At 45.9% G+C, this 22,518-nt stretch overlaps 1 protein-coding gene across 3 annotated transcripts; it reads left to right on the top strand.

Moving 5' to 3' along the window:
• The first annotated feature begins 16,521 nt into the window (after positions 1-16,521).
• On the top strand, positions 16,522-19,456 carry HEY1 (hes related family bHLH transcription factor with YRPW motif 1). Of its 3 annotated transcripts, none has more exons than XM_065895232.1 (5): positions 16,522-16,781; positions 17,054-17,129; positions 17,277-17,360; positions 17,643-17,724; positions 18,612-19,456. In XM_065895232.1, exons 1-5 carry the CDS (start codon positions 16,693-16,695, stop codon positions 19,193-19,195), a joined length of 915 nt encoding a protein of 304 aa, XP_065751304.1. In that variant the 5' UTR covers positions 16,522-16,692; the 3' UTR covers positions 19,196-19,456. The 3 variants fall into 3 exon arrangements, with proteins under 3 accessions (XP_065751304.1, XP_065751303.1, XP_065751305.1); XM_065895231.1 differs by having other exon boundaries at positions 16,693-16,781; positions 17,277-17,372; positions 18,612-19,286; XM_065895233.1 differs by lacking the exons at positions 16,522-16,781; positions 17,054-17,129; positions 17,277-17,360; positions 17,643-17,724 and adding an exon at positions 18,099-18,153 and having other exon boundaries at positions 18,612-19,286.
• Positions 19,457-22,518: the final 3,062 nt, after the last annotated feature.

Here is a 22,518-nt window from a genome sequence, read left to right as displayed (position 1 = left end):
ATCTCTAGAGGTTTTTATCTTGCAAACCTGAAACTCTGTAACCATTAAAACATGACTGCCTGTTTTCTCCCTCCCATCAACCTCTGGCAAGCACCATCTCCTTTCTGTTTCTATGAATTTGACTATTTCAGAGATCTCGTTTAAGTGGGATCATACAGTCCTCCCGAGTCCCTTTTGGAGCAGCATATCTAGAAATTACTTGCAGAGGGGCAGTCACTCAGAGTGTGACCTCTGGGAGAGGCAAACATGCAGCCTTCTTCTCCTTTACTGCTACCTCTCCCACCCCAGGCCCACCTTATCACATTTACGCTCCATATCAGACTCATATATCCATCTGCCTCTTGGCTATCACTACTTGGATGCCCCACAGTCACTTACAACACAACAAACTAAACTCATCATCTCACTCCATTTCAAGCCTATTCTTTGTCCTCCAAGTTGCCTATCCCAGTGAATCCCACCATCATTCAACCAGGTTGTATGAGACAGAAGCCTGGAGTCATCCTAGACTCTTCCTAGTTGCCTATTGCCAAAGTAAGTTTGGTCCTCACGTACTTTCAGTTTCACCTTCTAAATATCTTTTGAACCTGGACTATTTCCCTATCTGGCTCATTTCAGTCTCTTATTGGGTTAGTCCTCAACCTGCACTCCCTGCCTTTAGCCTGAGTCCCTTCAATCCATCCCCCAAACTACTGCCCGAGTTAGCTTTCTAAAGGACAAATCTGACGATCTGATTCCTTTACTTAAATCTTTTCCATTTAGGATAAAGTCCAAAGGCCTCAACAAGACTTTTCACGATCCTGCCCGCCCCCCAGCTCTGTGCCGCAGCTGTGCACACCTGTTTGCATAGCCCCTCCATTACTCCATCAAGTCCCGTTGGCCTTTTGCACCTCCTGTTACCCCTTTTCAGAAAGTAAGTCCTTTTCTCCCGTCCTTTCTGGGCCATTTGTTATTTGCCACTTAAATGTCAGATGAGTCATCCCTTCTCTAGAGGAAGCCTTCCTGAATTCCCCTGCCTGGCTCTGGTGCCCCTCGTCTAGCTCTCATAACTCCCAATGCAGACCTCCACTTCTGAGTCATCCTTAATTATCGGTTTACATACATATCTGTCTCCTCAACTAGATTTGTAAGTGACTTAAAGACAGGTTCTGCGTGTTTCATCTCTCCATCTCCAGCTCTAGCCAAGTGCCTGGCACGCAGGAGATACTTAAAACATCCTTGCTGGATTAATGAAGTTACTCTTTTTTTTTTTTTTTTTCGGTACGTGGGCCTCTCACTGTTGTGGCCTCTCCTGTTGCGGAGCACAGGCTCCGGACGCACAGGCTCAGCGGCCATGGCTCACGGGCCCAGCCGCTCCGCGGCATGTGGGATCTTCCCGGACCAGGGCACGAACCCGTGTCCCCTATATCGGCAGGCGGACTCTTAACCACTGCGCCACCAGGGAAGCTCTGAAGTTACTCTTGGTCTTCTTCCTCCACCGCTCTGCTACTTTCCAAGGCAAGGGCAGAAACTTCTTCCTGTTGCTACAGCATATACGTTTATACAATAAGTCCTTATGAAAGCCAGCTTTCCTTCTATTTATAGAGAAGTATTGATAATATTGTATTTTCAAAGTGGGGACTTCCATCGTGAAAATGGAAGTGTTACTAAATCTTAGAACCCAACAAAAAGCCAAGAAACATAGAAAGCAAGTTTTAAAAAAAGTGGGCCCATGTATTTTGTCAAGCTTACTACTGTCCTCTGTTAGTGGTCTCTAACAGATTCCTGCGCCCCTTCTAAAAGCTTAGCACCCAAGTGCATGAAACTCAAAGCTTCAGTCCAACGACAAGGCACTGACTCAAAAGTCACCACTTAACTGCGCTTCACTCTTCTCTTCCCCCTCTCCCATTGCACAGGGATGCAAGTTCTTGTTTTATTCAGAGTGTGGAAAACTTTCCTCTATTATCCCATTCTGGAAAAGACTCGCGGAACAAAATTGTGAAAGTAATTTTGTAAAGCATTTCCTAATCAGGTTAGAAGTCTAATGAGAATTTCTCCTTTAATCCTGCTTCTTCCACTATTCCCGCCCTTACTGCCCCCCCCCCCCACCACCTCCCGGTTGCCATTGCAATTCAGTGGCATTTGCTCCACAATCAGCATTTCTTCCCTTCCCTTCCCACTCCCACCCTCCTGGGAGGCAGAGAGGGAGGCACAGAAGAAAAGGGGAGAGAAAGAAGCCCCGAGTAGCATTCAGTCTGCCCGGCTCCCTGCAGGAAGTGATCTTGCTGCTTTTAGGGCAGCCACACGCCTCCCAGCCAGCCAGCAGCTCTAACTAATTAGCACACGTGATGGGAATTGGAAACAAAGTCGCCAACAATAGGAGCGTGGGAACCAGGGCTGCGCCGCAATTACAGCTCCCCTCCCCCCCACCACCCCCACCCGCCATCCGCTGCGGGCGACGCGCCTGCCGCCCAGGGAGGGAGCCACCGGGGCCTCCCTGTCCCGCGTCCCTCCGGTGGGTCCGGCCGCTCCTCTGCGTTCTCTGCGAGTCTGCGCACAATAGGGGGAAACGTGTTTAGGGAACCTCAGGTCCTGCCAGATCACGCGGGAGGTCAGTTACCCTCTGTTGGGAAAGAGAGAGGGAAGAAAGACGGTCATCAGATAGCCTCCTTGCGATAGCTTAGGGACCCGCCAGTTTAGGGGCGCACAGCCCAGCCGTGGGGACCAGGTACCCCGCCGGACGTCTGCAACCAGCGGCCGGGGTACCGCGGAGAACGCGCTCGCGTTTTATTCTACATGGGATAAGTGGTCCCAGCCCTTTCCGCTTGCTGCTGCTAGGGGCTGTTGGCCGGGCCGAAATTCAGCGACTGCAGGGAGACTGAGAACCTAGCGCCGGCGCCTCTAAGCCTCGGTCTCCTTTACTAGCGCCAAGCAGCTCCATGCGCATGCGCCAAGAGGTCTTGTCCAAGGTTACTTCAGATAGGCTGCTGGAGATTTGCTTCTGACGTTTCCCAGCGCGCTTCCTTCCATATCGAACAACTTTATTGAGATATAATTCACATACCATACTACTCACCCACCTAAACTGGAAGATTCAGTGGGTTTTAGTATATTCACAGGTAAATGCAACCATCACCAGAGTCAGTTTTAGAACATTTTCATCTTCTCAAAACAGAAACAGAAACAACCCCCTACCAAAACCCTGTACCCGTTAGCTTTCACTTCCTCTGTATCCCTCCCTCCCTCTCACCTCCCCAGCTCTAATGTGCTTTCTCCCTTATAGATTTGCCTATCCCAGACATTTCATCTAAATGGAATCATGTGTCATCTTTTATGACTGTTTTCTTTCATTTAGCATTGTTTTCAAGGTTTATCCAGGTTGCAGTAGATACCACTACTTCCTTTTTGTTGCTGAATGATATTCTACTGCGTGGACTGTACACACATTTTGTTTATCTATTTATTGGTTGGTGGACATTTGAATTGCTTCCATCTTTTGGCCATTATGGATAATAGTGATGTAAACATTCACACTCGTGTTTTCATTTGTCTTCGGTAAAACCTAGGAGCAGAATTGCTCAGCTGTGTGGTCAATTTATGTTTAACTTTTAAGGAAACTGACAAACTGATTCCAAACGGGTGGTAAATTCCCAACCAGCAATGCATGATGGTTTCAGTCTCTACAGGTCCTCTCCAATATTTGCTATTATTCGACTTTTTTGCTATAGCCACTCTAGTGGGTGGGCAGCGGTTCCTCAGCTTTTCCAGTGCAAAACTTCTAGAGCCTTTCTGGATGTAAGAACTGGACTTGCATAGTATATTCTAGAAGGATCATGAATGGTAGGTGACTCAATCAGCTTGTAAAACACAACAGTGTCACTGTTTCCAGTGAAAACTGAAGTAGAAAGTAATTATTTACAAACATGTATCTGATTGATAGCAAAGAGCTTGCCAAGGAAGCTCCAGTTAAGAGCGGACTCCATCTGCTACTTCCCATACCACCACCCTATTCCCAAATCTCAGCTTCTACTGTCTGTAGCAGACAAGTTATTCTCATAGTATGTGATTAAACATGACCCTGTATGTGCAAAAACTTTATCTGGCAGTCAAATGTTATTCTGGTTTGTGTTGTCCGAACCCAAAGTTATTTTCCTGGAACCAGGGTGTTTGATTAGGTTTTAAGTTTATTTAGATATAATCATAAATTCTCATTTATAAGAAACTGCTTTTATAGTAACAGTTATAATGTTTCTGTTTACATGACTAGCTTCAGATCACTAAAGGGACGGGCTACCATGTTACACTAAAAGAGAATTCAGACAGTAAGTTGCATTTATAGCAATGAAGGGGTGGGGAGGGGTGGAGAATCCCTTCCTGGCTTAACCTAGTTATGGCTCAAATTCAGAAATGCCTGCCCTAATCTTCCATTTATGTCAATGTAGTATTTTTCTTAAGCAAATATATATATTGCATATAATGATCAAAGCAGGAATATATTTGGAATATGGTTGGAAGAGGTCATATTTAGCCCGACAAGCAGCAAATGCTGCAGGTGAGGCACGCATTGTATTCTCACCTTTGCTTGATTTGACTGTGATTCTAAGTCTTAGCTGTGCATTGGAATCACCTGAGGAGCTTGAAAAACATGTTTATACCAAATGCCATCCCAGATGAATTAAATCCCGATGCCCAGTTTTTGTTGTTTTTCAGGGGGTTTGGGTAGGGGAGGCTAACTTCAGTATTTTATATCAGATCCCCCAACAGATATCAAGGGCTGAAGTTGGTCTGACCCATGGTTCTCAAAGTGTGGTTCCAGGACCAACAGCTTTGTCACCTGGGAACTTGATTGAAATGCATAGCCTTGGTCCCAGCCCAGATTTAGTGAATTAGAAACTCCGGAAGAGGGCCCAGCAATCTGTGGTTTAACAAGTCCTCCAGCTGATTTTAATGCGTGCTGAAGTTTGAGAACCGGTCTCACTAGAAATTCTCCATTTTGGCTCCACGTTGGAATCCCCTGAGGACTTCAAAAAATGACCGATGCCCGGGTTCCATCCCGAGATATCTGATTTTAATTGTTTGAGGTGCGGTATAAGAATTGGGATTTTTATAAAAGCTTCCCAGATGATTCTAATATGCGGCCAAGTTGTAAACTATAGATCTAAGCCAGCGATTCTTAAAGTGTGGTCCCGAATGCCTCACCTGGGAATTTGGACTACAAATGGTTGTGTCCGTGCTAGATCTACTGAATCAGACACTCTGCGGGTGGCGCCCAAGAATCTGTGTTTTCTGAAACCCTCCATGTGATTCTGATGCTCAAAACCACTCGTCTAAACAGCATAGTTCTAGGTCTGAAGTTGGGTTATGTATATGTATGCAGGGTGACTCATAGTTCCATACAAAATGAGTAGGCCCTGGAGGAACACACTTTCTCTTTATGTAATTAATATGTATTATTAAGTTCTATTATTACCACTGTAATGTTCACCTGTTTTTTAATTATTTTGCCTTTGTGGATTTGAAGGATGATCTCCTTTATACTTTTATCTTGATTTGCTCATTTATTTGGGCTTCAGAGGCCTGGACATTTCATTTGACATCGGGGAAACAGTGGCTTCCTTTCTTCTCTATGGAGCCCTTCCCATGGGAAACTTATTTTGAGAATCCATGTTTTCTCAAGTTGGCAGCGACTTTCTTAAAACAAACATCAAACCATTATCACAACCAACAAAGCCATCCCCAAATTCAAGTCACTCGATTTAGGAATTTAACATATATCCTGAACTAATTAGAAGAGTACAAAGTTCTTATCATTTGAAGCAGCCTGGCTGATTTCAAAGATACATACTGAATACTGTGTATCTCATCATGATCTTTTCATAGACTTGAAGCCAAGCAACTTGTTTTCTCCTCAACTTTCCTCTATTAGAGCCAAGATTCTTTATGAGCAAAGACAAATGGTCTTCTAGAACAGTGGTTCTTAAAGTGTGGTCCCTGCATCAGCAGCAGCAGAACCGCCTTGCCCTCCAGGTAACTCTGATGCATGCTAAAAGTTGAGAACCACTTTCTTAAGCAAGAAATCTGGGAATGAGTCTTGACTCATTACCTGGCAGGGCAGTATTCTCTCCATCCAATGACATGCCAAGTACTGCTCAATGTTCTTTCAGATTGCCTCTCCCTTTTTCTTTCCCTCCCTGAAACCATAGCCTTAAACCAGTTTCATTCCCAGAAGATTCCCAACTCTAGGATTTCTTTCTATATGTGTGTATTCTTTTTGTATCACCTCAACTATGTATAAGGAGGATTCAAAATCTCTCCCTTCTGTTTCTGAACCTAACTAGATTATCTTATCCCGTTTCACTTTCTTTGTCCTCATGAGCACGGTAATCATTTTTCACTGGACCATCCCTCTGCTGCCCTGTTTCCTTACACTCAAGGCCCTCTTCTCCCGACTATGGCACAGACCATCACACCCTCTTCTGTTTTCTCTCCTAACTGCACATATGCCACAAATACAGGTACAGGGAATAAAGGCAGCAAATTGCTTTTGACCCATGACATTGAAGTGTCTCATCCTGCGCGATTCTTCCTTCACTCACCATCCATCAGCATATTCTCACTCTCTGGCTTGCACTTAAGATGTGGGTCCAAGAGACCGGATTCTATGAATAAACACATGGACAAAGCAATATGAAAATTCCTCCTAGGGAAACATATGAATGGACTTGTGGACTCCTTCCCTGTTGATCTGATTACAAAGGAGAACAAGAGAGAAAACGATGACAAAGATGACACTAGGATGTGCTCTTGTTCAGTCTTCTCTAAGGTTTTTGTGTGTCCAATTCAAGAAGGAAGAATATTTATGGTCTATAATATGGTACCTTTTGTAGAAAACCCTTAATGCTCAACAATTGTAAAGCAAGATCTTGTGTGCGTATGTGTGTGCATGAACACACACACACGTGCTTTTAAAAGGATCTAAGTTCACAATGATAAAATCCAAAGAATTGTTAATGAATTCCTCTTTCAATGTACTCTACTCGCTCTATACCTCAGTTATTAGAAGTAATTATTGGCAGGAACTTGGTAAAATAGAATAGAGATATGCTGTCCCATATAAGTGCTTTGTAGCTTGTCAGTAAGGATTGAGTTTTGGGGAAGGAATAGAAGAAGGTAATATTTATAAATTAGATAACATTGATTTAAAAGTTAATTCTTCTTGTCAAATTTCAAGGAAAAAAAATCTCAATAAATGTTACATATTGACAATAAGTGGTACCAGGACAGTAAAAGAAGTCTCTGGGCATGTTTTAAGTTTTTGTGTTTTGAATAGAAATTTTAGAAACAAAGATGGTTTGAATAAGAACTATAAAAATTTAACATTGGCTGATAGTAGAGTGAAATTTTGGTTAGAGTCACCTATATAAGGAGTACTTAAATTCCGTAACACTTTTAGGTTTGCTTAACACATACAAAACATTAAAAAAACTCTTAAAACTGGGTGTGAAAATTCACTAAGAGTATTTTACAGAGGACAAAAATTTTAACTCAGAGCTGTAGATTCTCAGAAAACTACACTTGGAGTTTGGGTACTTTGGTAAAAACTTTAAAAAAGCATTTAAAATATTTCTTATGATAATTGTGTACAGACTGAGGCAATGACGTGTGACAACACACACAAACAAAGACTAATCAAGCTGTCTTCAATGCTGAATACATTCTGCCTTTTGCAAATTAGGGCATGTGTTTAAACGCTATGAACAATTCTGCCAATTCATCTTTCTGTTTCTATTACTTATTTTTTCCAGTGGGGAAATACATTAATTTTATTCTATATACTATGTTTTATCATTACTTAATACAATATGACAAACAGAAAACCTAAATAGCCAAAGATAGCTAAGTATTTTATAGTGTTTTTAGATGGTGAAAGAAAAGTTTATTCAATTACGCCTTCTATTAAGATCTGAGGAAGTTGTGTCCTCCAGAGTGTACTTTCAAGGACGGTAAGCAATCTGCCTGCTGCACCTGGGAAGGATGCTCACGGAGGGATGGCCACAGTTGCAGGAAACCTTAGTAGCAGTGAATTCTGGGTATTTGGCATGACAGGTAGATGGGGGTAGAAGGCCCAAAGAGAGAGGTCCTGGGTTCATTTGTCTCATGTGCTAGTGGGAGGGTCAGTAGGGCCAGCTCTCTACATGGGAACCTGCAGCAGGGATAAACCATCTCTTCATTTCATTGTCATCTGACGAGCAGCTCATAAAGGAGAGGGACAGGAAGGAAGATTCCAGACTGAAAACCCAAACCTCTGTTAAATGGTGATACTAACCAGAAATACCAAGCCCTTTGCCATTTCTTTGGAAAGAAACTTGTCCTATTTCATTAAATTATACTTGATAAGGGATTGAAAAAAGTCATTGAAAAACAGAAAAATACCTTTGATGCTATAACAACGGGACCTTTTAAGTGGGAAACATTTGTGAAAATCTTTTGTTTAGCTCTTTCAATTATTGACAAGTAAAATATATTTTAAAAGTTGTGAAATAGAACACATCTATAAAAGAAATAAAATACATGAACATTCTATAAGTTTCGAAATAGGAATACCATGGACTGGGTGGCTTAAACAACACAAATTAAAATTTTCAGTTCTGGAGGATGGAAATTTGAGATCAGGGTGCCAACATGGTCAGATTCTGGTGAGGACTCTCTTTCTGGCTTGCAGAAGGCTGTCTTCTCAATGTGTCTTCACACAGCAGAGAGGGAGAGAGCAGCTCTCTGAGGTCTCTTTTTATAAGGGCACTAATCCCATCATGAGGGGCCCACTCTCATGACTCATCTAATTACTTCCTAAAGGCCCCATCTCCAAATACCATCACATGGCAGGGGGCTATGAGGGCTTCAGCATATGGATTTTGGGGGGACACAGTACAGTCCATAGCAGGAATGAGATCCAAACACCATTCACTTCTTTCCTCTTTTTGTAACTGGGAGGTGGCCTGGTCCCACTAGCCTTTGAGTATAGGCAAGGTCACAGTAATGCCCAAATTACAGTGACTCTTAACCCTTCCTGCCTGCTGGGACTTTGTCCCCTTTCTAACTTCTCGGCCCTACCTGGACAGTGCCTCATTGATGTTCAGGAACAAGTTCACCACTGCCAGGCCCTCCTGAAGACTGCTGACTTGCCAAGCCTCCAGTCTTCCACTGGTGCATTACCCTGCACCCTCAGAGTGCCGTTTGGTGGTAAGTATGCATAGGGGTGGGGTGAGGGTGCAGAATGACTCACCCCATCCCAACTTTGCAGCATGTTGTTACCTGGGTGCTGATCAACACTGGTTTGTTTTGTTTTGTTTTGTTTTGTTTTTTGCAGTACGCGGGCCTCTCACCGTCGCGTCTCTCCCGTTGCGGCCTCTCCCGTTGCGGAGCACAGGCTCCGGACGCGCAGGCTCAGCGGCCATGGCTCACGGTCCCAGCCGCTCCGCGGCATGTGGGATACTCCCGAACTGGGGTACGAACCCGTGTCCCCTGCATCGGCAGGCGGACTCTCAACCACTGCGCCACCAGAGAAGCCCTTGTTTTCTTTTTTAACCAGAGTAATCTATCATACAAACAGTTCCTTCAGCCTCTGGTCCTAATCTCTCTACCGAGCCTCAAAACCTTCCCCTCTCTTTTTCTTTTCTTCCTCATCTCTGCCCTGGGCCCCTGAATCAAAAGGTAACAAAACAAAACAACAACATTCCTTTCAACCTAAACTCAAAACTCCAGTGTACATCAATTCAGGCAGACAGACAACTTAGGGGGTTAGCAGTCCACTAGTTTCAAAAAAATACAAAATCCCAGTTTGGGGCTCACCTGGACCCTCCCACTATACTCTGAATTTTAATAATTTTAAATCATTTTAGACTTCTTTATAATAAAGATCTATGAACACAAAAGTCCTAAATTATGAAACACTTAGACACAGGATCTAATGACAACATAGGATACAGCTACTGCAGTATTGCATGAATGTCCAGGCAACCTAGGAAAATAGGCCTCCACTTCCACTGAATGAAACTGGATACAGGTTCTGAGGAGGAATGATTCACAAACTTGCTTTCGTGACACCCTAAGATTTATCTCATTTATATCCAGAGCTGTCTTGGAAGTGTGAAAATTTAAAAAATTTAGTTGAGTTACTTAAATTTTGAAAAGAATACACTGCAAATTAGTATTTGAATTATTTTAATTGAGAAAAAATGTTGTAAATTACTACTTGCATCATTTTAATTGAGAAAAAAATACGCTGTAAACTGCTCTTCGAGGGAAAGAAGGTGTTATGGAGTCAAACCAATAGCAGGGATTCAGATATGACTTTGGGCAAATCTCCTACTTCTCTCTGCCCGGGCTTCTTCCTCTAAAACTGGGAAAAAATAATAATTTCTCCTTCCTGGGTTATTGTGAGGATTCAATTAATGATAGGTGAAGTTTTTAAAACTGTGCCTGGTATATGGTAAGCACCGTAAGAGTGTTTGCTGTTAAAAGCGTTTAAAGTTTTTTCAAGGAATTGGTCTCTCAGATTAGTCAGCAAAGAACTTTCAAAGCAAAAGTTATATCCAGAACTCAATAATACTTCTTACTAAGTCACTTTTCACTTACGCTTAATTTAATTTTTTGTGGGTCAGTAGTCTTTAATCAAAAGCAAAATGCATCCTTTCTATGCTAGTGAAGAATTTCCCAAAGTCCATTCCTTAGGGACGCTGTTTTAGTAGAATATTAGCAGATGTTCTGTGAAAAAAGGGATGAATCTGGGAAGTGTTGAGTTAGGCACAGAATAATGAGGCTTCTTTACTAAGGACTTCTCAGAGCCGTTCATGCTCTCATGTGCCCTGAGATTGCCAAGAGTTGCCCAAATGTATTTGAAAACTGGTTCTTTTATTTACAGAGAGTCTTGAAAGGTTAATGTCCTGTGAAATGCACTTTGGCATTTTAAATATCCTCTTTTGTTTTTTCTTTTTTAAAGACGGAGTGGTCCATCCTGAAGCAATTCATTGGCAGGAGCAAGAAAACCTACAGAAGCTCCTCCTTCAGGGGCCAAGCCAAACTCCAGAAGAAGCAGTCCACGTTATTACCATCATAACACATAAGCAGGAGGCGTACCATTTGTATAGTATTTTACAAAATGCTTTGTCTCATTTTACCTTTGAAAAAAACAAAACCAACGCTGAGGGATAATTCTTAATTTACAGATGAGGAAACCGAGGCTTGGAGGAGAGAAGTATGGTCATGGGCTCACGGTCACACAGCCAGGAAAGGGGGACTAAAACCCAAGCAGGCAACTTGGAATCCTCTACCTCTCCCGCCGTACCACACTGCTGCCTGATGGGATTCCAATTAAACAATTCCTTCAGGGCAAACACAGAGGGTCTTACATCTGACCTCAATTAGGAGAGACGGTAGTGGAAGTGCATTTTTGCGAGGCATGATATGCCACAAGGCAATATGGCATTTGAGACACGGCCTCTAGAGAAAGCGGGAAGCATGGGGAACAGAGGAAAACTGGCATTTAGTCAGAATTCTGGTCTGACAGTTTTGGGCGACTCTGTCGTGTGGTTTCTGATTGGTGGGTTCTCACAAAGGAGCCATCGCTGACCTCCATAAGTAGGCAACTTGCTTGTCCTCATATTCATAGCACTGCACGCTCAAGGGATGCTCTTTAGAAAGAGACTAAAAAAAGCACAACTTTCACTAATAATGAATAGCAGACGCTTATTTTTTCACTCTACTCAAAATAATCTAGTATTCTTCACAAGAAGCACTGGTTCTTTCTCATCTTAAAAGGATATTACTGGGCTTCCCTGGTGGCGCAGTGGTTGAGAGTCCGCCTGCCGATGCAGGGGACATGGGTTCGTGCCCTGGTCCGGGAGGATCCCACATGCCGCGGAGCGGCTTGGCCCGCGAGCCATGGCCGCTGAGCCTGCGCGTCCGGAGCCTGTGCTCCACAATGGGAGAGGCCACAACAGTGAGAGGCCCGCGCACCGCAAAAAAAAAAAAAAAAAAAAAGGATATTACTATCTAGAGACACTGTTTTTTAAATTTAATTTAATTTTTTTTAATTTAATTTTTATTTTATATTGGAATCTAGTTGATTTACAGTGACACTGTTTTTTTTAATATATCCAATTACTAGATGCTTATTTATTTCTCATTAGAGGTGTAACAGTATCTGAAGAAAACTGAGGGGTAACCTAGTGTTAAGTTTATTTACTCATTGGTAAATCAGGTATATTACTAGTAAATAATAACAGTTGCTGTTTGAGTGCTTACTAATGGCTCAGCACCATGTAAAATGCTTTACATAATTGATCTTTAATCTGTGACAATGGAAAATAATAATTATCAATATGCCCATTTCACAGAGGAGAACTGAGGCTTCAAGATGTTAAATAATTTGCCTGCTGTCATGCAGCTGTTGATCTGAATATGTCTTTAGAACACACTTGTGAGTAGCTTGATAGGGATTGTGCCTTCCCAGCTCAATGTTCCAGGACTGACTCAGTGCCCAGTACATAGTAGGGGCTTTATATGAGTTTGTTTAATGAATACATAAACAAGCAAGACCCGGATGTTTCAAACACTGGCTGGGTTCCCGTAAAAGTTGTTTTAACAAAGGCGTTTTCCCTCGGAATGGATACAGCAACTTGTCTAAAGCCCAGAGTGAGGCAGCCTCTCTCTTTTCTCTGGGCTGCAGGTGGAGTCTCTGGCCCTCCTGCACACCATTCCCAACATCTGTTTATTCACGATCACCTGCCCTCACTAGCAAACTGACGGAAAAAGGGCCTCATTGAGGACACCAAAGTAAGGACATCCACAGTGGCTAAAGCCCTGATGAAAGGATAACTGACGGTTCATGGCTTCTTCCAGGGCAGTCCCCGACCTGAATGCTGCTGTGTCCCTTCTGGCCAGTTGGCCATCCTTAAACCTCTTTCTTTTTCTTTTTTTTCCTATGCAGTCTCCAGAGTTCCCCAGGGGACTGAGCTACTGATACCCACAGTGGTGGTATATATATATATATATATATATTTTTTTTTTTTTTTAACTGGAGTACAGTTGATCTACAATGTTGTGTTACTTTCAGGTGTACAACAAAGTGATTCAGTTATATATATACTTATACTCATTCTTTTAAAACTTTTTCTCTCATATAGGTTATCACAGAATATTGAGTAGAGTTCCCTGTGCTATACAGTAGTAGGTCCCGGTTGGTAATCTACCTTATATATAGTAGTGTGTGTATGTTCATCCCAACTTAAGCCTCTTTCATATGGAAATGCTGGAGTTGTAATGTGAGGATGAGCTCTTTTCCTCTGGAGGGCTCACCAGTTAATCTCCGAGGAAGCCCAGCCCAGGAGTGGCCCTGTGGATGAATTCCCAAATCTGGAGTATCTATCTATTCTGGGGCACCTGGAGCATCTCTTCTGCAAGAGAACACAGAGAAAGTCAATGGGCTGGATACAAATAACTAAACTGAAACTCCACAAACCAGGCAAGGAAATGGGTCTGCATGCAAACTGGAAAAGGATGGTACCTCAGGAGTGATGAATTATAAAAGAATAACACTCCCCTCTACTCCATGCCCACTCCGTTGGAAAAGGCCCTCTCCTGAGGGGCTAGGCTGGGCAGCTGCTCTCAGGCTGGAGAGGGGGTCACTTTTGCAGGTTTGCCTTGCATACAGGGGATTGCTAAGTTTAAAGCAGCAGTTCTTTGCTCCAAGCTTCCAGGGATAAATCCCCTCTATGGATCAGGCGGTACAACACTGGGCCTCGTGCTTTCAGTCCAACTCTCTCCTGTGAATCCACCACCCAAGGTGGCAGGCCTCGACCCCTTCTTTCCTGGCTCTAACTGAACTGCCTTGTTCACTTCATCTTCATCCAAGGCCCTTCCCAAGCTCTGAAAAGGCCTTCTCAGACCTCAGAACATATCCTCACCCCCTCGTTCTTCCTTAGCAAAAGGTGCTTCCAAGCACTGACACGTCTATTAACTATTTGACTTGTGTACTATCTCCCCACTAGAATGTGAATTCCTTGAGGCAGGGACCATATAACCTTTGGATCACAGTCACATTCTCAGGTCCTAGCACAGTGCCAGGCACATAGAAGACAGTGAGTGTTTGTTGGATGTATGAACGAAGGAGAGTCAACATTCAGAAGCACATGAAATGGATAATTTTAACGTAGACCTCAATTTTGACCGAAAAGTAATACTGAGTATGGGAGAAATACTTTGTTTAGGTACCAATGCGGGTGAGGAATCCTCAACCGCACTTTGTCTCTTCCTCTCCCCCACCTATCTGCAGCTTGTCCACACCTCGACAAGGCAGCAGAAACGGGCCAAGGCAGGAAAGGCTGACTCACTGTAGATTCTGGAGGCTGGGAAAATTTACAGAACCACAGTGGGGTAGTGGACACACTGATTTCTGGGGCAGGGTGGCCTGTCACTTTGGGGGAAGAAACTGCAAGTCAGAGAAACTTCTGGAAGGCAGAGGGGAGTGGGTGGATGGTTTCCTGTGCCTGGACCACCAGCTTCTGGGAGGGAAGAGGCAGGTGGCAATGATATTCTTGACGGAAGACTGGGGAGGATGGAAAGGAGAACAGGAGGCTGAACTTCTGGTTTTGTGATTTATAGCAGACCCCAGAGAGCTCTGTTACCTGTGCCAAGAGCAGAGAAAGCAGATAGTGGGATTATCCTCAGGGGGACAACTGACAAGTGGACTCTGGTGGAATACCAGGGAGCAAGGATGCCTGGGGCACCAGAAACAACAAATCCCAGTTGGCTGATGGAGGGACCCAGCCTAGACAGGGAAGCAGAGGAGGCCCTTGGGAAGGACTGAGGGGCTGGAGGTGAAGGTTTAGTGGAATAAGAGGTTCAGGAAGTGGCAATAATGTGTGTGTGTGGGTGAGAGGCTGAGAAACCAACGTCCATATTAGGCTCAGGCCACTCATTGTGCGGCGTCCAAAATGCATGAAGATGGCATTGAGATCAATAATAAGGAGGGATAGAAACGGACAAGCAATCTTCAAAGTGAGCATATTTCTGTTATCCTCAACAATGTTTATCAAGCGTTCCCTCACTGACGGCAGCCACAAGAGTGGACTTCAGAGGAGTACGAACAGCTCTGCTCCTTTGTCAGGGATAGAGAAGCCTGGATTTCTAAATTCAAAAAAACCACCCAGCTGTTTCTACAAATCAGGAACCGGCCCGAGATACACAATATATATTTTTAAAACATCTGTCTTCTCGAGGACTTGCACGTAGCACTCAGTACACGCCACGCCACCACCTAGGCCGGATGTGTGTGGGTTGCGCGTGTGCGTCTAAGAATCAGAGACTTGCATCCCCTCAGCAAGGGCAGCCTCAGACGCAAATGCTCAGTCCCGCCACCCTGTCGCCCGCTGACAAGATCTGGCCGCCAACGCCTGGAAAAAAAAAAAAAAAAATCCCCAGGGGCCTCCTCCCTACCCCCACCCCCCCAAGTCAGCCGAGAAAACAAACGCTCCCTTTCCCCGGACATTAGATGCACAGGGGAATTCATTCCATCCTGGAGACTGGGAAGCCCCTGCGGAAGCGAGACCGTCTGCTAGTCAGGACATAGCTCCAGAAACCGAAAAAGAACATTCTCTGAAACCACATGTTCCCCTGCATGCGCCCGGGGCCCTGGGCTGGTGGCCACAGTGAATGGCGGCCGCTCTCCCGGTTCCCTGCACCCTCCGCGGAACGTCCGGCGCGCCGCCCGGCCAGGTGCATCGGGCCTGGCTTTGCCGGAGGCGCGCGGCTCCCGCCGCCGTATACGGCTGGCCCGCAGCGGAGATTTACCTCGGCGCAGGGCGGCGGCTTCCGGGGCCGCCCGGCGCCCAGGCTCCGATTACAGGTTCACACGGGGGGCCGAGCCCGCGGCCGCGCAGCCCCGCCGGCGCGCCCTCACGGCCCCGCTCCCCCGCCTGCGCATTCTTCTCCATTCATGCGGACGCCCAGCGCCGCCACCACCACCTCCGCCGCCGCCAGCGCGGCCGCCGTCGCCGCCGCCGCCGCCGCCGCCGCCGGCCGCCCGGATTGGCTGGCGGCCGCGGCGCCGGCACTTTCCCACGGCCCGCGGCGCGTGCGGCTCACCGGCGGCGCTGCAGGCGCGGCCCTGGCGTGCGGCCAGCCCAATCGGGGCGCGCGGGGCGGGGCGGGGCCGCGGCCGCCGACCGGCTTGTGTCCCGGCCCGGCCTCCGCAGCCTGCTCGCCGCCGGCCCACCGCCGCCCGCGCCTCCTCCTTCCCCCCAGCGGAGGCCCGACAGAGCCCCTGTGGAGCCGACACACCGCCGCCGGGCAGGGGCGGGCGCCGAGGGCGGGCGCGGGGTTCGCCCTCGCCCTTGGCCTCGCCCCCACCCCGCCCCTGAGCGGCTGCCAATCAGTGGAGCGAGAAGCCGGATTGGCCAAGGGAAGGCTGTTGCCCGGGAGCCGACGCCCCGCCCGTCCGCCCCCTTGCCCGCCCCCTCTACTCCTCCGCCCTCCCCAGGGCCCTGGGAAGGGGCGCAGCGTGGGAAAGGGATGGTTGAGTTTTAACCGGAGGCAGAGAGTGAGCCGGACCAGTGTGTGCGGAGCGCGAGCAGCCGAGCGCGGAGAGGCGCCGCTGCAGTTAACTCCTCCCTGCCCGCCGCGCCGACCCTCCCCCGGATCCCCCGCGTAGCCAGCATGAAGCGAGCCCACCCCGAGTACAGCTCCTCCGATAGCGAGCTGGACGAGACCATCGAGGTGGAGAAGGAGAGTGCGGATGAGAATGGGTGAGTTGGCGGCGGCGGAGCGGGAACGGGAGCGGGAGGCGAGCGCCGGCTGGCCTCGGTGACAGCGCCCAAGGGCCCGGGGCACGCCGGCGCCCTGCACTGACCTCCGCGCATCTCCGGCAGGCCTCCGCCCCGGGTGAAGACCCCGGAGGCTCTTGAAGACCAAGTTGCCAAAAAAAAAAATCTGAGTACGGGGAGGGAGTGGGGGCGACCCCTCAGATCACCTCCTCTCGCTTAACGGCGATTCCTGTCCCCCCCACCCCCCCATTTAGGAACTTGAGTTCGGCTCTAGGTTCCATGTCCCCAACTACATCTTCACAGATCTTGGCCAGGAAAAGACGGAGAGGCGTGAGTCTCTTTACAGTGCACCCTTTTTTTGGGGGGGGGGGCGGGGGTTGTTTTGTTTTATTAATTAACGGGAAAACCACCTTTCTTCACTTTGGAATTTACAGTCGGAATGGAAATGTCCCCCTTTGTTTTGCCTGCTTTCTACAGATCATTGAGAAGCGCCGACGAGATCGGATCAATAACAGTTTGTCTGAGCTGAGGAGGCTGGTACCCAGTGCTTTTGAGAAGCAGGTAATGGTGAAAGTAGATAGAGCTCTCCGTGTAGCTATCCACGCCTTCAGAATTCTTCCCCTCATTAATCTAAACCTTACCCGTGCCTTGGAAAATAACTGCGCTGTTTGTGCGGAGGAAATGAATTCATACAGAGTCCAACATATTTTGGAAGATAATTTATTTTGCTGTTGTCTGTACTTTTATGGTTTACACAGCATATATGTGCATATATATTTTAAGTTGTTCCCCAAAAGCACTTGGTGCCAAATCAGTTTTTGTTGTTGTTGTTCTCTTCTCTAGGGATCTGCCAAGCTAGAAAAAGCCGAGATCCTGCAGATGACGGTGGATCACCTGAAAATGCTGCACACTGCCGGAGGGAAAGGTACATCTCTAGTCCGGTGGGGGAAGACTGAACAGCCACCGATGGCCAGGATTGGTGCAGTCGCTGTCTTATTTTTACTGTGTGCTTTGGGGGTGGGGAGAGAACGGTGTGTGGTGTGTGGGGTTGCCTGTCAGTGCATTTTCACGTGCGCATAGGTTTTTCTCCAGTGAATTCATCACCCCAGCCCTCTGCAAATTAAGCGTATGCACCTTCTTTTGGAAAATACCTATTATGGGTGAGGTGCCCTAAAGCTGTGACAGCTCTGATCAGGTAGCTCAAACCACAATTGTTTGTCAACCTTTTTGAGAAAAAGATTTTTTTTAAGTATATGCTCTTAATTTCATATACAAGATTCTTAAAGAATAAGCTGCCACATGACTGTTGAGGAAAGAAACCTGTTGTGGTTAAGTAGAGAAAACCCAAAGGAAGGTGGGAGACAGAGGAGGTCTGTGTGTCTGTCTCCAGCCGGAAAAATGCTTTACTCTGGACCAAGTGCCTAAAAGCTCCATGATGATAACTTACATCTGTGTGTCTAATGAATTTCACTACTCTGTGGTTTTTCTGTCCTTGATGTATTTTTTGTTGTTGTTGAGGGAAAACATGAAAGGAATGAACATAGTTTCATCTGCCGGTAGGGTATAATTCCAATTTCTGCTTGGCAGTCTCTAACTGGGCTTTGAACTTGCATTAGCAAAGACATACTTCTCATGTTGATTAATGCAAAGATTTTGGTCGACTCCCAAATATTTGGACTTTCAGAAGAGCCCGTGAATGCCGTTTTTTTTAAAAAAGGATGTAGATATTTGCCAGGAAGGGCTGCCTTTGGGATTGAAGAAATGCGGGAAATGAGCAAAGCTCTGAGGTTTTTCTTTTGTTCGTTTCCCCAGGCTATTTTGACGCGCACGCCCTTGCTATGGACTATCGGAGTTTGGGGTTTCGGGAATGCCTGGCAGAAGTCGCCCGTTACCTGAGCATCATTGAAGGATTAGATGCCACGGACCCGCTTCGAGTTCGACTGGTCTCACATCTGAACAACTATGCCTCCCAGCGGGAAGCGGCAAGCGGCGCTCACGCAGGCCTTGGACACATTCCCTGGGGGAGTGCTTTCGGACATCACCCGCACGTCGCGCACCCCCTGTTGCTGCCCCAGAATGGCCACGGGAACACTGGCACCACGGCCTCGCCCACGGAACCCCACCACCAGGGCAGGTTGGCCACGGCACATCCGGAGGCGTCGGCTTTGCGGGCGCCCCCTAGCGGCAGCCTTGGACCGGTGCTCCCCGTGGTCACCTCCGCCTCCAAACTCTCGCCGCCTCTGCTCTCCTCGGTGGCCTCCCTGTCGGCCTTCCCCTTCTCTTTTGGCTCCTTCCACTTACTCTCTCCCAATGCACTGAGCCCTTCGGCACCCACGCAGGCAGCAAACCTTGGCAAACCCTATAGACCTTGGGGGACGGAGATTGGAGCTTTTTAAAGAACTGATGCTGTAGAATGAGGGAAGGGAAAGCTTAAAATCCCAGCTGAGCTGGGCTGTTGCCAACATCACCTTAAAGTCATCAGTAAAATAAAAAGGAAGAAGGTACACTTTCAGATAAATTTTGTTGAAAGACGAAAGGTTTGTTGGTTCACTTTTTCTTTTTTAATGTTTTTTTTATCATGTCATGTATTAGCAGTTTTTAAAAACTAGTTGTTAAATTTTGTTCCAGACATTAAATTGAAATAGTGAATATAAACCAACAAATTGGTGATAGGTTTGGACTGTGCCTAATTTACTTTGTAAACCTATCTGTCTAAGAATGATTCCATTTTGCCTCAAAGTTTTGGGAATTTTAACATTTAGTGTTTTTGGTCGGTTTTTCTCCTTGTATACAGTCTCTTTTTAGAATTAATTTTACAAACCACTATGCTCAATGTTAACATGATGCTATTTGTTAATATTTTGACAGTTAAGGTGTTGTATAAATGATATTCTTTTTTGGGGGGGCTATATCGAATTTTATATTTCTGAATAAAGCGTTGACAAATCAGATGATCAGCTTTATCCAAGAAAGAAGACTAGCTAATTCTCTGCTTCCTACAGCAGTAGGGTGAATGTACACACCATCAGGGCCCCTGAATCTGAATGACCAATTGCTGTCGTCTACCAGGACTTGGTTAGGAGAGGTCCGCATTTGGAGTTGGCAGGGAAGAGACAGAAGACGATTTGCGTAGAATATGTCTGCATTTACCAGCCCCAAGCAATGCAATGAATTTTTAATTTCACAGATCTCAAGTTCACAGATGTCAACATGGATAAGTGATCATGGTGTGCAAGTGGTCAATGGAATAGTCCAGTGGAACCTGTTAAATGCATAACCTAATTCTTCCTGGAGCTGCCATATTTTCTTTTCACTGGAAATTTTTATGTTGTGTTTTCCTTTTTGGTGCATGGAAATGTGGTTATTGAGATACTTAAAAGGGCTTTGCTGCCTTCTATTTGGGTTAATTTGATTTGGGCTATTAAAGCATCATTTTACAGGTTTATTCCTTTAGCAGGTGTAGTTTAAACAACCTCCACTGCACTGAGTTTGACCTCTGTTGTACTGATGTGTTGTGACTAAATAAAAAAGAACAAATTCTTCTCCAGCATATGTCTTACATACTTTAGCCATCCCCTCTATTGGCTAAGATGAGATCAATTGTCTCTCATTTTCAGTTTGCCTGGTCATCACTTTTCTTATGTTTCATAATCTCATTGTTCTTGGTATTTGTGATTTTGAATAAGGTGACTTCATTGTGGTGCAGAGCTTTGGTGTGACTCCCATAAGGGGACACGGTCCTCTAGCTGTTATGTCAGATGATCTGGCCCTAAACTGGCCGTCTATGGACCAGAAACCTCAAATCAAACTGGTAGTTGCAGGGTGGGAGAGAACTCTGATGAAATCATAAAACCGTGTTGACCGTTCAACAAATATTTACTGAGGACATCTACTGTGTGCTCAGTTCTATGCAGGGGGAACAGAATATTAAATTTCTTTCTTTTTTCTTTTTTTTTTTTTTAATGGCAAAACAAGAAAAGCCAAACCTTGCTAATTCTGAGCCCGGGAATCTGAGGCCTGGTGAGCGATTGCAGGCTGTAATTCCGCACCTGCATGGCTCCAGGAGTCTTTCCTTGTCTGGTTTCCAAGGCATTTGTTTAACCCTTTAGTTGCATTTGACTCCTTCTCTGTGTAGTGAGGAAGCAGACGCGTGCTTGAGGTTAGAACAAACCCCTGCCAGAACAGAGGCAGTAATCTTGGCCTCCGGGGAGAGGAGTGCCTTCCCGTTGCTTTAAAAGTCGTCCTTCTGCCAATTAAGGGGTCTCCTAGCTCCGAAGGAGTTTGCCTTGATCCTGAGGGTGGGTGGAGAGCAGAAGGAGAAAAGCCACTCTGTGGATGAAATAGAGCCTTCCTTTTCTTTGCCTGACCACTGAACTCTTCCTCCCTCCTCTGATTAAGAAATGAAGGCAAAGCAAAGTTGGGACTTTGAACTTTAGCAGTGACATCTGGGTCCCTAGGAAGGGGCTGGATGGAGACTGCGGCATTTTTCTGATTGTGGGTTTCAAAGGCTAGCTCCCACTCAACCCTTCTCTGTGTGGCCTCGGTTCTGCTCTGAGCGCTGCCTGTACCACGCAGACACTCTTTCTGCCTGTCATAATGCTGTGATGGGAAGTGTGATGATAATTTCTGCCAAGTGTCAGTGTAATTTTAGCAGCCGGGATTTCACATGGCATTACAGCATTACTGAACAGCATTGTCCTTAGACTGTCTTAGATGCTCTCTGTGGCACCCAGGTTTAGATGGCTGCTAATGTGGTAGGAAAGAAAGAAAGCCTCTCATTTTACCGGCCCTGCTGGAAGCACTGTGCAACCGTAAACGTGTGGCACGTTCCACTTGTCATATCAATGACCCCTATGTCACCAGCTGGTTAGTAATTTTTTCTTTTTTTGGAAGGGGGATGGGGGGGTCATTTTCAAGATTACATAGTTTTCCAAAGAAATATTTTGGGTGGGAATTCTCTGGTGGTCCAGTGGTTAGGACTTGGCCCTTTCACTGCTGGGGCCCTGGGTTCCATCCCTGGTCTGGGAACTAAGACCCCGTATAGGAAGAAATATTTTGGTCTCTTTTTAAACCTCTTCAAGGTGACAGGTTTCTGGAAATCGTGGAGATGGAGTCTGAGCTTCCTGGGAAAGAGAATGGAGTTATGATGATAAGCCAGTGGTATGTAGAAAAATGAATGTAGAAAAACTCTCATTTCTATTCTGAGTTGAGGTAGGATGACAACATCAGGGTCATTAGTGCTACCATACTTTTTTTTTTTTTTTTTTTTTGCGGTACGCGGGCCTCTCACTGTCATGGCCTCTCCCGTTGCGGAGCACAGGCTCCGGACGCGCAGGCTCAGCGGCCATGGCTCACGGGCCCAGCCGCTCCGTGGCATGTGGGATCTTCCCGGACCGGGGCACGAACCCGTGTCCCCTATATCGGCAGGCGGACTCTTAACCACTGTGCCACCAGGGAAGCCCTATACTTTTATATTATATATACATTTGTAGTACTTCTACCCATGTAAACAAGATGTTTTTAGGTGGGCCCGTAAATCTACCTTATGGAGAAAATAATATCACTTATAAAGAATCTTGAAAGTCCTCAATAATTACCCATTATCTTCATTATATATACATTACCATGAATTAATGACATGAAAGATAGGTGGGCAGAATTCATGCTTTAGAAAAACCTCTCAGTCTAAATCTTTTTTAGATTTAGAGAGAAAAATAAT

The sequence above is a fragment of the Phocoena phocoena genome, chromosome 17 (genome assembly GCF_963924675.1).
Source record: "Phocoena phocoena chromosome 17, mPhoPho1.1, whole genome shotgun sequence".
Lineage (NCBI taxonomy): Eukaryota > Metazoa > Chordata > Mammalia > Artiodactyla > Phocoenidae > Phocoena > Phocoena phocoena.
This window is presented reverse-complemented; position numbering and strand designations above follow the sequence as displayed.

Excerpts from the sequence above, each read along its gene's own strand:
- HEY1 (XM_065895231.1), top strand. The coding sequence starts at position 16,693 with ATGAAGCGAGCCCACCCCGAGTACAGCTCCTCCGATAGCGAGCTGGAC. Across the intron at positions 17,130-17,276 it reads CCAGGAAAAGACGGAGAGGC|ATCATTGAGAAGCGCCGACG; the intron begins GTGAGTCTCTTT and ends TGCTTTCTACAG. Across the intron at positions 17,373-17,642 it reads AGAAGCAGGTAATGGTGAAA|GGATCTGCCAAGCTAGAAAA; the intron begins GTAGATAGAGCT and ends TCTCTTCTCTAG.